At 35.9% G+C, this 15,221-nt stretch overlaps 2 protein-coding genes across 4 annotated transcripts; one reads left to right on the top strand and one right to left on the bottom strand.

Moving 5' to 3' along the window:
- The first annotated feature begins 1,843 nt into the window (after positions 1-1,843).
- On the top strand, positions 1,844-3,693 carry LOC137746600 (histone deacetylase 5-like). Of its 3 annotated transcripts, XM_088681414.1 has the most exons (4): positions 1,844-2,109; positions 2,951-3,162; positions 3,307-3,371; positions 3,449-3,693. In XM_088681414.1, exons 1-4 carry the CDS (start codon positions 2,093-2,095, stop codon positions 3,626-3,628), a joined length of 474 nt encoding a protein of 157 aa, XP_088537540.1. In that variant the 5' UTR covers positions 1,844-2,092; the 3' UTR covers positions 3,629-3,693. The 3 variants fall into 3 exon arrangements, with proteins under 3 accessions (XP_088537540.1, XP_068342714.1, XP_068342713.1); XM_068486613.2 differs by having other exon boundaries at positions 1,844-3,162; positions 3,325-3,371; XM_068486612.2 differs by having other exon boundaries at positions 1,844-3,162.
- Positions 3,694-9,550: 5,857 nt separating this feature from the next.
- LOC137748668 (strigolactones hydrolase CXE15) lies at positions 9,551-10,761 on the bottom strand. Its single transcript, XM_068488836.2, has one exon. The coding sequence runs from the start codon at positions 10,678-10,680 to the stop codon at positions 9,679-9,681; it is 1,002 nt and encodes a 333-aa protein (XP_068344937.1). The 5' UTR covers positions 10,681-10,761; the 3' UTR covers positions 9,551-9,678.
- Between the last annotated feature and the right edge of the window lie 4,460 nt (positions 10,762-15,221).

Here is a 15,221-nt window from a genome sequence, read left to right as displayed (position 1 = left end):
CTCACTTACAAGTAAAGAAAAATATCATTAAGCCGTAACAGTAAGTAACAATACATATATGGGCATTAAATTGTTTGGTTGTTAAATATAGCTTCATGAATTATAGAAACAAAAAGAAAACTGAAGCTTAAACAACATTGAGTACTGATTAAATAAATAAAAATAAATTAATTAATTAATTAATTAAATTAAATAAAACCTGCATTGACTAAAAAATTCCGAAGATCTTTCCATTTGACTATAAAACCCATCGAGCCTACTTGTAACTTCACATTTTTGTGGAGACCCAAATTTTCTGAATCCAGCCAAGGCAGCCACATTCCAAGTTTCCAATATTTTAATTGCTAGGAAGCTCATCAGAATTTGAGGAGAAGTTGAGAAGTTGAGAAGATGACTAACATATCTATGTGTCTTAATCAACTCTCAAAACCATATCTTTTCTGGAGTATATAATTGAATATATATATATATAGTGACGGTAGACCACGAGAAAGAACCCACCAAAATGGGGGCATGTTGCAAATGCTGACAAAATATAAGAGTAAGGTTAGGAATATCAAATTTTTTAAATCAAATTGCAAACCAAATGAGATGTCATCAATAAGAAATAAGCACGTTAATCTACACTTAACTAATTATCTAATTATCTACAATCACATGATTTAATTTTAAAAAAAATTGATCTACCTAGCATTGCTCAAAAATATATATAAGAAAATGAAATCATTGCAAATATGGTTGTTTGGTGCCTTGCCTCCAAATATGGTTGTTGTGTTGGCTTACTTTATATCTTACCTCACTTACTTTATTTTCAAGTTATACTAGAGACTATTCGGCTGAAATTTATTTTGTAAATCACATGATGTGATTGTTGATAGTTAAGTTTTATTTTTAAATCATTAAATAAAAAATTCAGCTATCAACTGTCACATCATGTGGTCTACAAACGTAGTCTAAAGACATGACCTCCCTAACATTTTCCCCTTTTTTTTTTCATTTCTCGTCGAATCAATAATTAACAAACTTAAAATCTTAGTGGTCATCCGTAAACCATTTCATTTTCACTTTTCACGTTTTTTCGTTTGATAACTATTTTCAATTTTCAACTAAAATACAAAAACAACTTTATTGAAATTTCTGTTAATAATCAAACAAGTTTTCAATTAAAAATAATAATAAGAAAAAATCAAAAATTTGAAAATAAAATGGTTTGTCATAACCTGTTAAAATAGAGTATGAAAATGTTTTATGACGAAAAGGGTTTGTGATACACCCTAATAAAAAATTGGAGCGTGCTGGCAGTAGGGGTGGGTTCAAAAAACCGAAAACCGAAAAAAACCGAAAACCAAACCGAACCGAGGCCGAAAAAAACCGAACCGAAAAAAAAACCGAACCGAAACTACAAAACCGAACCGAACCGAATTTGGTTGGTTCGGTTTCGGTTTTTGAGGCTCGGAAACCGAACCGAACCGAACCGAACCGAACCGATATATATATATAGTTTTTTTGAATATTTATAAATTGTTTAGTCATACAATCATAACAAAACAGAACCTATTGCCAAGTTGGTTTCAATGAAACTTTACAAGCTGAAGGCATGGGTTCGAACCCTCATGCCTCCAGGATTTGTGAGGTTATTTTTAATTTTTTAATGTTTTTAACAAAACCCTTAAGCCTTAACAAATAACAAAACCCTGCCCTGACTCCTTGTAACTAAAGCCGCTGTTGTAACCCTAACCCTTAAGCCTCTTCTCTCTCGTTCCCAACTTCCCTTCCGGCCTTCCCTGCCTTCAGTTCTTCTTCTTCAGTCTCGCGCAGCCTGAGGCCCTGAGCCACTAGCCAGTGAGCCTCATCTCTCTCTCGCTCTGTCTCTCTCAATCTCTCACACGGTCACACGACTCACACCTTGCCCTCGCCGCCAGCGCCAGTCTTTGATCTCGCCGTCAGCTTGTTCTTGCCGTGGATTTTCTTGATCTTTCTTCGGATCTCACCCCTTTTTTGCATCTGGTTTTTGGATTTGAGAATTTTGATTTTTGTTTCGATTTGTTTATTTGGATTGCTGATTCGATCCCTGCTTATCTGTTTAGATCTGATGGATTTCGTTATTAGGTTATTCATCTTTCCATTTTTATATTAGTTTTTACAGTTTGGTACCCAGAGTTTCAGTTGTTGTGGTTTTATGCCAATGGAATTGAGCGGTTCAAGTAGTTTTAGGTCCAAATGTTGATCAATTTTTCTTGTTTGTTCTTGAGTTTTTTATTTTGGTTAGAAATGATTTAATTGCTTTGTGAATTATGCGAGTAATTCATAAATCAATGACGAAAAAGGTTATTTTTCTCTTTGATCTGTGATTGTTATTTCATAATCTGAAGGAAAATTATGTTTGTTTGTTATGAGTTTTCGTGCTTTGTGATTGTTAATATATAAAACGTTTTGATGCTTCTCGACATTACTAGGAAATTGTATATGTTGCTTTAGGTTGACGACACGAGCTTTGTTTATTATGTTTTCGACGAGTTTTGATGCTTCTTAGCATCCTTATGGGATGTGCATCATGGTAACGGTACTCAAAAGATGTTCTGGAAGGATCCTCGTGTTTTATTCTTCTCGGTTCATAGCTATGCCAGAATTTTGAATTGATACTTGTTCTTTTCCTTGATCTTTTAAGCCTATGTTTAACATAACAAAGTTGAAGTTAGATTCCATCATGTAGTGTTTTGTTAAGATGTGCTGCTTGGGATTCCTTTGTTCTTTTCTTGAATTTAAGTTTCCTACAAGGTTTTTATTTACACTTTTCAAGGATTCTGTAATTTTCAATTTTCTAACTTCTATCATTGTATCAAAAGTTATCACATTGGAGCTTGTAGTATGTAACTTGTTTGGTTGACTTGTCTTGCATAAGATCAAAGTTCCTAATTCTGATGACAGTATGGTGTTGTGCTTTTTTCAGGCATGAGTTTGGAAGTTTTTATCCAGCTAATGGTGACGGCTTCTATACTATGATTGGAGAAGGACCAGGAGCAGGATACAACATTAATGTCCCCTGGGAAAATGGCCAGTGTGGGGACGCAGACTATTTTGCAGTTTGGGACCATGTTTTGGTTCCTGTTGCCAAGGTGTTTAATCCAGACTTAATTATGGTCTCTGCAGGATTTGATGCAGGTTGGTGGGCTAACTTTCTCTGTTTAATGCAGGTTGCAGAATGAGTTTTCATTTTATTGTGTGGATAGTTTAGCTTGCAGTAGTACTTATCTTTGATTTCTATTTAAGTATCATAATTGTTAATTTTCAAATTTGTTGAAACAGCTGCTGGTGATCCTGTAGGGGGTTGTCGTGTCACACCATATGGATACGCAGTTATGTTGAAAAAGGTCATTTTACAGTGTCTCTTTTCTCATTAATGTGGCCTTGATTATTGTATGTTTGACATATTTTTATTGTCTCTCAGTTGATGAGTTTTGCCAACGGAAAAATCGTGTTGGCTTTAGAAGGAGGATACAATCTCGAATCTATTGCAAGTTCAACTCTTTCTTGTGTTGAAGTTCTGCTGGACGACAATCCTATTCATGGGTCTTCAGAGGCATACCCATTTGAGTCTACATGGCGTGTGATACAAGCGGTATATTAATGTTGAAATAGGACTTATTACAAAATGGATGCAAGTTGTTTTCATATACATTGTGAACTTTCATATTTCCTTTTTTTTTTTTTTAATAATTTTGGAGGGAGAAAAAAAAAAAAAAAAAAAAACCGAAACCGAACCGAGAAAAACCGAACCGAAAAAAAACCGAACCGAAAAAAACCGAAAAAAAATTGAACCGAACCGAACCGAACCGAAATTTCGGTTCGGTTTCGGTTTTGGGAAAAAACCGAACCGATTAGAACCGAACCCAGCCCTAGCTGGCAGTCACGTGAGGGTGACATAGCCAAGTGCACAATACGGAAGCAAAAGAGTGAAAATATGAGAAAAATAAAGTCAACAAAATAATTTACAGTAAAAAGATCAGTGAGTGACAAACATAGAAGGAAAATGCAAAGTAGAAGTTCGAGTATCCTAGGTGCAGTCCAGAATAAACAAACACTACACAAGTGGTAACTAGAAAGTCCTACATGGAGGGTGCTCTGTCAGAAATGCCATGCATCACCAAACTGCAAAATAGAGGATCTCAGCATATCCTCCAGTGTCTGAATGGTCCTCTCAGATTGCCCATCGGTTTGAAGATGATATGCCGTACGTGTGCCTCATACAAAATATCCCTCTTTAACTCTGCGTTGTTCAGTACAAAGACCCGGGCCGCCACCATAACCCAAACCGAGATGTGACATTTTGTTATTTGTTATAGACAAAAGGATAATGCTCCAAGTTAATATAGTCGTGATATTATCTTAATACTATTGAAAAGAAAATTGCGAGTTTGAGCACTAATATTTGCAAATTTCCATGCATCTGTTATGTAGCTTCCTGCCTCCATACAAAGAAAAAACGCACGCTTTTATACATGTGAGGTAAAGGTGGGCCTTAAATTATGGGTGATGAGATATGCGGTCAATTTTGTGCCTGGGTCCGCACAAATACGTAATCCAAATACCCAATTTCATAATTATTTCAATAAAAGAACCTCTCCAGCTAATAAGAGATTGCCAACTCCAGAAGTGATCCAAGAAAACAAAGAAAGACAACAATCACATGAGTTTCACATCGATTAGGGACAACAATGGGGGGACTCCCCTGTAGAAAAGGACTCTCCAATTTTTCACACTCAAGAGATCCTTGTGTCAACATTTTAGGGTCGTGTTGATATTGTCTCGATTTAACCATCTATATTGTCTAATAAGTGTTAAATTTTATCTCAAAAAATCTCAGTATAATTAGGAGTGCAATCCCTAATGTGAGATCGCATTCTTCAACATCTTGATCTCTTAATCCCTATTTAAATCCACTAGTAGCAATTATACTTAAACCAACATTGTATTTTGTAAATACATTATCTAAACCTAAATGAGAACTGCTCTAACACGATATCTAGCATTAACAGCCTCAGAGCTGTTATTTCCAGGCTAGTCAGTGCTTTGTCAAATGTTCGTTGGGTTAGCTAGTGCCTTCTTACTCAAGCTTTTGTTGCGCCTTTTGCTGAATTTGTCTGTATGTATACTTGGACTGGTCTTTTCTAGAGCCTTTTATAGCTTCTTTATTTGTTTGTAGTAAATTTTCCAAAGAAAAGGAAAGACGACGATGAAAAAAAGGCAAACATGAAAAAGTGAAGTTTCTAAAAAGAATTCGTTTACTACAAACAAAAAATCCTTATCTAATATTTCTTTCTTTGTGCGTTCACTCCATTGGCCAAAACAAAGTGAAAGACGTATTCTTGTCAGCAAATTCAAAATTATACTCTTATTCATATTTATCGAGAAGTGAATATGGTGGCTGACAAGGACAAATCAACATAAGGACCAAAATGGTCCTGGGATCATCCAAAGGCTGGAAAACATGCCTGTGAAGGTCTAGGGACTCTTCTAATCAACAACACATGACAGAGTTTGGCAGCAATCAGCAGCTTGCATCAACAATACTCGATAGAGTTCGACTCTCATATGCTCTCGATAACACTAAGCAAATTGCTTCGGCATATGGTCGATATATGTTGACATGTAAGCAACATGACTCGGCTGACAACAAGTCCACTAAGTAGTCAACGACTTCCCCCAGTTAACGAACTGAAATTTTTTTGCACACTTTGTGCGCTGTTTTTGTGTAAAACATTTGGACTTCTAACACTGTGACCCCCAAGGTTTGAATCTAAGATCAACCTTTGGCGGCAGATAATTTGCTTCTTTAGTTCATAATCATGATCATACATCTTGTTTACTAATTTTGCAATCTTGCCTAGGTTAAAGTTTGATTTGTATGATTTAGAACCCGTCGAAGACATTCTTTGTGATGTTATTTCAGTTTTCTAAACAATCCAAAACAATACAATGTGAAAAACTGTTGTGCTCAAATGTTCAATGGAATTGGACCCATTATGGACTTTAGTATCTGGAGCCCAGAGACCCATAAATTTGGTACACACAAATTGATCTAATAGTTTTCATTAACTCATTCCACTAGCTCACCTCACACAAACCAATGACTCATATTTCTTTTTCACACAATAAATGGATCCCATCTTTCCCTATGGGTCATCCATTCCGCTAGCCCACCTCACATAAACCAATGACTCGTATTTCTTTTTCACACAATTGTGCGGTTCAAATTTTTTTGCACACTTTGTGCGCTGTTTTTGTGTAAAAAAATTGAACTTCTAACACTGTGACCCCCAAGGTTTGAATCCAAGATCAACCTTTGGCGGCAGATGATTTGCTTCTTTAGTTCATAATCACAATCACACATCTTGTTTACTAATATTTCAATCTTGTCTAGGTTAAAGTTTGATTTGTATGATTTAGAATCCATCGAATACATTCTTTGTGATGTTATTTCAATTTTCTAAATAATCCAAAACAATACAATGTGAAAAACTGTTGTACTCAAATGTTCAATGGAATTGGACCCATTATGGAATTTAGTATCCGGAGCCCAAAGATCCATTAATTTGGTACACACAAATTGATCTAATTGTTTTCATTAACTCATTCCACCAGCCCACCTCACACAAACCAATGACTCATATTTCTTTTTCACACAATAAATGGATCCCATCTTTCCCTATGGGTCATCCAACACCAACTGGTGAAGTGGCAGTTTCCAGAAATATACGGGTGGGTTCTTTAATCTGTCATGAATTAGGAACATGGGACATCGACTTCATTAGAGGCTTCTTGGTGGAGGAAGAACAATATGTCATCACTGAGACTCATATTGGGGATGTTTTTAAGGGGGATCGACTTGTGTGAGCATTCGATAAGCGTGGAAGGTACACGGTGAAATCCAGATATCATCGGGCTCATTCACGGATGCTTAATCTGGACGGCCAACGCACGTTCTCCGCATGTCCTAAAGCAGGTTTGGAAATATATTTGGAAGTTACATAGCCCTCCAAAAATCTGAAATTTTATGCGGAAGACATTACACCGGGCCCTCCCAACCATGGTGGATCTTTTCAAACTGCGATCTGCCCACTCCCTGATCTGCCCTATTTGTCAGTATGGTGAGGAATCTGTGGAACATATGTTTCTTCTGGCAGACCACGATTGATATATATAGCTAGTCTAGATTACGTGATAATTCGTAGTAGCACTACAGGTAGTGTCAGAGTATGTGGATATGAGACCTTGACACGACCCTTTATATAGGAGTTGGAAGTGTGTGGGAACTGAGAAGGTTGTAGGAAACTGGAAAGAAGATTCAACGCGGTTCAGTTTTTCAAGAACGGTAAACCATGCAAATAAAAATAGTACGTCATCACCAACTCGATTAAAATAAAAGTTGACTTGATTGACGCTGATTAAATAATAGAATCCGAATTTTCGTCGGATTCATTTTGTCAGGGTTCGGAAGATTCGTAAATCATATATATTTGTCGTACATTGTGCGATTAGAAATCATTTTAAATATTTTTATTTAAAATTTATTAAAAATAGTACCTGATAAAAATTGATCGCTCAATATACGATAAACGGACACAATTTACGAATTCTCATGATCCACATCAAAAAGATCCCGGAGAGGATCTTGTTAGTAAATAAAAGCGTGTTCCTGGAACATTACATGTACCAATGGGCTGCATTCGCGCTGCTTATGCATGTGGCACCATTAACTTGTGTACGCTACATTTACTATTCTGTATTTGTAGTTTTGTATTATATTTGAGGGTATACATGTATTAAATTAAAGGAAAACTAATGGAAAGTTAAAAAAAAAAAAAAAAAAAAAAACTATAGTTTTAATGAAAATGACTAATAGTGATGTAGTGAATAGTACTAAAAAATATAAAAATTTAATTTTTCGTTAAAAATGAAGAGTGCCAAAAATATTTGATTAAAACTTCTTTTATATATATATTCTCTAGGTTGATACAGTAATTACCAATTACGTAAACGTAGGGTTAGGGTTAGTAGTTGTGATGTGATATGATGTGATGTCAATTGGATTATGTATAGGAAAGTTTGACTGAGGTTTCGTAGTGTGATCCTCATGTTATATATAATTATGTACAGCCATAATTGGGGTTGTTATTAAGTTTAGTTAGTAGAAGAAATTAGGATTTAGGCTTTAATAAACCCTAGATAAAAGTTAATTGTTAGGCCTGATCACTGGAGAAAACTTGTTGCATGGATTAAGGGTTAAGGGTTAAGTGTCCTCATATTTGTACTGTGTGTGCCCAAAACGATGTTATTCTGTGCTTTGAATTAATAAAAGTAGCTAGTGAGCTTTTGTCATCATTCTAAAAAGTACTCTAAATATGTAAAATTCTAATAAAGAAAATACACGTGAATGCCTAATGATATTTTAATATACTATTGCTCTCCGCACATCTTTTCTTTTCTTTTCTTCTCTTTTATTTTTTATTTACTTCCTTGGAATTTCTGATTTGTAGGAGAAAAGGTAAACTCAAATTTCACACAAGCATGTATGGGTAAAACTTGTGTGTTTTTACTTGGCCCTCCTCACACGCCCGTGCATGCAAAGAAGTCCTTCATTTGAAAGACTCGACTTTTTTACTAACATGTTTCGGGTAAGTTATGAATCCACATTGAGTACTGATTAAAAAAAAAAAAAAAAAAAACCTGCATTGACTAAAAAATCAGAAGATCTTTCCATTTGACTACAGGACCTATTGAGCGTACTTGTAACTTCACATTTTTGTGGAGACCCAAATTTTCTGAATCCAGCCAAGGCAGCCACATTCCAACTTTCCAATATTTTGACTGCTAGGAAGGTTATCGGAATTTGAGGAGAAGTTGAGAAGATGACTAACATATCTATGTGTCTTAATTAACTCTCAAAACCATAGCTTTTCTGGGCTATATAATTGAATATATATATATATATATAGTGACGATAGACCACGAGAAAGAACACACCAAAACGAAGGCATCTTGCAAATGCTGACAAAATATAAAAGTAAGGTTAGGAAGATCGAATTTTTTAAATCAAATTGCAAACCAAGTGAGATGTCATCAATAAGAAATAAGCACGTTAATCGACACTTAACTAATAATCTAATTATCTACAATCACATCATTTAATTTTAAAAATTTGATCTACCTAGCATTGCTCAAAAAATATATAAGAAAATGAAATCATTGCAAATATGGTTGTTTGTTGTAGGTATAATGCTACAACAATAAGCACACACCACATTTCAACCTATGAGACCAAGGTAAGAGAGAAAGGTCAAAGGCCACCAACTGAAGATCCCCATTCAAAATACCAAGTTAGATATATACATGATGAATATGAACCACCATATGGATATGAATCATCATTTCAAGATTTTAATCTAAATTTGCATAAATTCATCGTGTTAAATAAGGGCTTGTAACAAGGAAAACAAAAAAAGAAGCAACACGTTTTAGCAAAAAAAAAATAAAAAGAAGAAGCAAAACATAAGAAAATTGCAATTTTTATTTTCATTACGAAAGTTTATATTTATTATACATTGGGCATGAAACAAACGACCTATATGTGGCCAAATATATATAGTAACGTTATTACCAATTACATGGTCGATTTTATTAATGGTTGTTGATGAAATTTTTTATCCCTGAAATTAGAGCCTCGGTTTGTTCAGCCGTTTGAGGATCCATATCCACCGCAATCTTGTTAAGATAAAAGCTATGACTCATTCCTGGACTAATCAGAAGCTCCACGTCCTTCTTAGCCCTCATCATGGAGTCATAATATTCCATCTCTGTGTCTATTATCATGTCCATCTCAGCAATGCATAGAAGAAACGGCGGCAGCTTCAGAGTATCTAAAGACGGTGCTCCGGAGCCCATCGGACAAGTTATCGGATGGTCCTTAGTCGACCCCAATGGCAGAGCCAAGCTCAGAAACTTGTCCACCATGTCTAGGGTTAGCATAGGTGACTCTGGCTGCTCCAACTCCGACCTACTCCTCACTGATCGAACGAACCCCGGGTGGATGGGGATCCCACCTGCTAGCTTCAACGGACTCAAATCCACCTTCCCTGCTCGAGCGGCAACTTCATGCACGAGATTTCCACCCGAGCTGTCCCCTATGAGAAAGACACGGTTGAAGTCTGCGTGACTGACTAGCCACTGCTCGTATGAATCGCCTTGTGCAACGGAGCGAAGCCAGAGCAGCGCAGAGAAGCCGTCGATGATTGGAGCGGGGAGACGGTGCTCGGGTGCGAGCCTTAAGTAGACAGAGATACAAATGGCTTGGGCTGAGCGTGCGAGCGTGGTGTACATTTGATAGTACATGTACCAATCAGCCTGGCTTATACAAAAGCCACCTCCATGGAGATGAAGGATTACAGGGAGCTTCAAAGAATCCTCGGGGTTTGTCTCTGGTAGATAAATTCGTAGCCGTAGATTTTCGTTGGCGCAAACATCTCGGGTGGCAACTCCATCGATGAATTCATCGTGTGGTGCGACTGGCTCAGTCATGAACTGGACTTGAGGCGGTCCAGTCCATGTCCGGTCAACTGAGCCATCGGCGAACACTCTCAGCCAACCAGACACCTCATCGACGAGAACCTTCTGGCAGACCATGGTTGATATATATAGCTAGTCTAGATTACGTGATAATTCGTAGTAGCACTACAGGTAGTGTCAGAGTATATGGATATGAGACCTTGACACGACCCTTTATATAGGAGTTGGAAGTGTGTGGGAACTGAGAACGTAAAGAAGATTCAACGCGGTTCAGTTTTTCAAGAACGGTAAACCATGCAAATAAAAATAGTACGTCATCACCAACTCGATTAAAATAAAAGTTGACTTGATTGACGCTGATTAAATAAAAGAATCCGGATTTTCGTCGGATCCATTTTGTCAGGGTTCAAAAGATTCGTAAATCATATATGTTTATCGTGCATCGTGCGATGAGAAATCATTTTAAATATTTTTATTTAAAATTAATTAAAAATAGTACCTGATAAAAATTGATCGCACAATATACGATAAATGGACACAATTTACGAATTCTCATGATCTACATCAAAAAGATCCCAGAGAGGATCTTGTTAGTAAATAAAAGCGTGTTCCTGGAATATTACATGTACCAATGGGCTGCATTCGCGTTGCTTATGCGTGTGGCACCATTAACTTGTGTACGCTACGTTTACCATTTTGTATTTGTAGTTTTGTATTATATTTGAGGGTATACATATATTAAATTAAGGGAAAACTAACGGAAAGTTAAAAAAAAAACTATAGTTTTAACGAAAATGATTAATAGAGGTGTAGTGAATAGTACTAGGAAAAGGTAAAAATGTGATTTTTCTTTAAAAATGAATAATACCGGAAATACTTCGTTAAAACTTCTTTTATATATATATATATATTATGTGGGTTGATACAGTAATTACCAATTACGTAAACGTAGGGTTAGGGTTAGTAGTTATGATGTGATGTGATGTCTTGGATTATATATAGGAAAGTTTGACTGAGGTTTCGTAGTGTGATCCTCATGTTATATATAATTTATGTACAGCCATAATTGGGGTTGTTATTAAGCTTAGTTAGTAGAATAAATTAGGATTTAGGCTTTAATAAACCCTAGATAAAAGTTAATTGTTAGGCCTGATCACTGGAGAAAACTTGTTGCATGGATTAAGGGTTAAGGGTTAAGTGTCCTTATATTTGTACTATGTGGCCCAAAACGATGTTATTCTGTGCTTTGAATTAATAAGAGTAGCTTGTGAGCTTTTGTCATCACTCCAAAAAGTACTCTAAATATGTAAAATTCTAATAAAGAAAATACACATGAATGCCTAATGATATTTTAATATACTATTGCTCTCCGCACATCTTTTCTTTTCTTTTCTTCTCTTTTATTTTTTATTTACTTCCTTGGAATTTCTGATTTGTAGGAGAAAAGGTAGACTCAAAGTTCACACAAGCATGTATAGGTAAAACTTGTGAGTTTTTACTTGGCCCTCCTCACACGCCCGTGCATGCAAAGAAGTCCTTCATTTGAAAGACTCGACTTTTTTACTAACATGTTTCGGGTAAGTTATGAATCCAGAAGGAAAAGAAGGAAACACATTAGATGATAAGAATCAAAACAATTCAAATACTCATGTTTTAGCAAACATAGGGAAGCCAAAGATTATTCCATATAAGTAAACATCTTAGCATTTTTCAATAGTTTGAACGAGTTCAAAACAATGGCAGAGCTACACCCACGACTAAGGTGTGCGGTAGCCTAGGGAACTTTAGTTTGAACTCTTGCTAATAGTCTATGTATTAACCTACTTTAACATATTATACTTATATATAGCCCACCCAATCCAAAGAAAAACTATAACTTAATATGTAATTAATGCAAGACTTTTTAAGAAAAAAATGAAATTGTATTACTTGTTATGTTAGTTTGGATTATTATTTCAGATTTTAGAGTTTTATATTCATGCATTATTATATAATTTTATGTAGGTACGAAAAATTTTATGTTACTTTATGTTAATTATTTTAGTCAACCCACCGCAAAAAAAAAAAAATATCTTGGCTCCACCCTTGGTTCAAAATTTTCAATAATTTCTCCCCAACCCTTTGTCTCTCCCTGATCGTCCCTCCCAAAACAAAACCGTAGATTTTTTGCAATCTAAATCACCGACCCCTTGCTCTGACTTGGGATCGACGGAGCCACTCTCTACCCTTCTCCTAGCCTTTCTCTCCCTTCTTCACCCTCTGCCAACCCCTCCACCTCTAGTATTCCCTCCACTCCCTTCCCATTCACCCTGTTGCCTCCCTACCCCAGGTCTCCCCTACCATTTCTTAACTTATGTAGCTCATTCTCTTTGCTCCCTAGCTCTTCCCCACCATTTTGTGAGTAGCTCTTTCATGGCTTTGAGCCTCTACTCATATTTGGGCCATGCTCGTTTCAAGTTCTCTTTCTTTATTTGGGTGAGATTCGGGGTTAGGGTAGGTTTTGTGGTTGCTAGTGGGTTGGTTCCACTTCCATCAACTTGTTTCCATAGCGGTGACATTCTCCTCGACCGATTTGGTGGTTGCAGCCTTGCACCCGCAGATCTAGCTTACCTGTTGCCTTGGGCATTCAAATCTGATGGAGCTACTGCCTTGTGCAACCACATCAGATAACTTCGCCTTTGTGTAACCTGATTTACTCATGGATGTAGTGGAGCTCATTAGTGCGGTGAAGGTGTTGTCTTGGTTAGTGTCCTAGTCGCTGAGATAAGCTGATTGATGGCCACTTGCTCAGAGTAATGTGTGGTTGGTTTTGTAGCCTCGCCCTGCAAGTGTTGTGTTCACGATGACTAGAAGTTGACTTTGCTTTAAGTGATGAGTTTGTGGTCTAGCTAGTATTTCAACAATGACTTTATGTGGTCTCGCTTGAGATGATTTTATGTGGCCTCGCACTTCTACAATGACCTATGTGGTTGTCAGTATAGGTTTGTTGTGTCTATTATGTTATTGTGACAAATTTGTACTAGTGATATTTTGTAGGGTTGGGTTGTGCATGTGGTCGGATAGGTGTTTATTGTAATTTGCTTGATTGCACAACATTCCAGATCAATTTTTTGGTCAATGAAGTTATGTACCAAATTCGAAACCTTTGTAATCTTTGTGAAGTTCAATGAAATACCACTCTCCATTGCTTCTAGTAAAAACAAAGTAAATATGCCAGCGTGGCATTTTGAACCTCTACATTTACGTTTCTCTGCCTTTCTTTGATTATTTAACATCGTTTTGGGACACATTTGTGCTTACGATTTTTCTCGTCAATTAACCTTTCAATTTTCGCGAGCCTTTTTAATGTTTCTGCCAATTGAAAAGCATGCACTAAATTTATTTTTTTTAGGACCGACCAGTTTCTTTACATTGCATATGCATGTCTACTAATCCTAAGATCATGCTAGGAAGTTAATTACTCCTTGGATGCTCTCAATGTCTGAATCCTTGTATTATTTCTTCTTTGGTTATCCAACTTATATTATCGTCATTTGCTTTGGTCTTCACCTTAATTTTCTTGTATTAAGTTTAACAGTACTGATGGTTTGTCTCAAAAAAATTATGGTCAAGCTACTTGTGAGGGAGTTTTTCAAAATTGGCATGTATACAAAGTCAAACGTGTACGTATATGAGTGTTTTTTATATAACGACATATCTACACTAAAACTACGAGATAAATTGGTTTCGAACTCGTCATTCTCGAGAATTGAACCTAATATCACTCACTTACAAGTAAAGAAGAATATTATTAAGCCGTAACAGTAAGTAACAGTACATATATGGGTGTTAAATTATTTGGTTGTTAAATATAGCTTCATGAATTAGAGAAACAAAAAGAAAATTGAAGCTTAAACAACATTGAGTACTGATTAAAAAAAAAAAAAAAAAAACCTGCATTGACTAAAAAATCCATTTGACTACAGGACCTATCGAGCCTACTTGTAACTTCACATTTTTGTGGAGACCCAAATTTTCTGAATCCAGCCAAGGCAGCCACATTCCAACTTTCCAATATTTTGACTGCTAGGAAGGTTATCGGAATTTGAGGAGAAGTTGAGAAGATGACTAACATATCTATGTGTCTTAATCAATTCTCAAAACCATAGCTTTTTTGGGGTATATAATTGAATATATATAATTATATATATATATATAGTGACGGTAGACCACGAGAAAGAACACACCAAAACGAAGGCATCTTGCAAATGCTGACAAAATATAAGAGTAAGGTTAGGAAGATCGAATTTTTTAAATCAAATTGCAAACCAAATGAGATGTCATCAATAAGAAATAAGCACGTTAATCGACACTTTACTAATAATCTAATTATTTACAATCACATCATTTAATTTTAAAATTTTGATCTACCTAGCATTGCTCAAAAAATATATAAGAAAATGAAATCATTGCAAATATGGTTGTTTGGTGCCTTGCCTCCAAATATGGTTGTTGTGTTGGCTTACTTTATATCTTACCTCACTTATTTTATTTTCAAGTGATACTAGAGACTATTCGGCTGAAATTTATTTTGTAAACCAGTTAAGGTTTATTTTTAAATCATTAAATAAAAAATTCAGCTATCAACCGTCACATTATGTGGTCTACAAACATGGTCC

The sequence above is a fragment of the Pyrus communis genome, chromosome 2 (assembly GCF_041283825.1).
Source record: "Pyrus communis isolate YQ-2024b chromosome 2, ASM4128382v1, whole genome shotgun sequence".
Taxonomy (NCBI): Eukaryota; Viridiplantae; Streptophyta; class Magnoliopsida; order Rosales; family Rosaceae; genus Pyrus; species Pyrus communis.
Note: the sequence above shows the minus strand (reverse complement) of the source record. Positions and strands in the feature narration are given on the sequence as shown.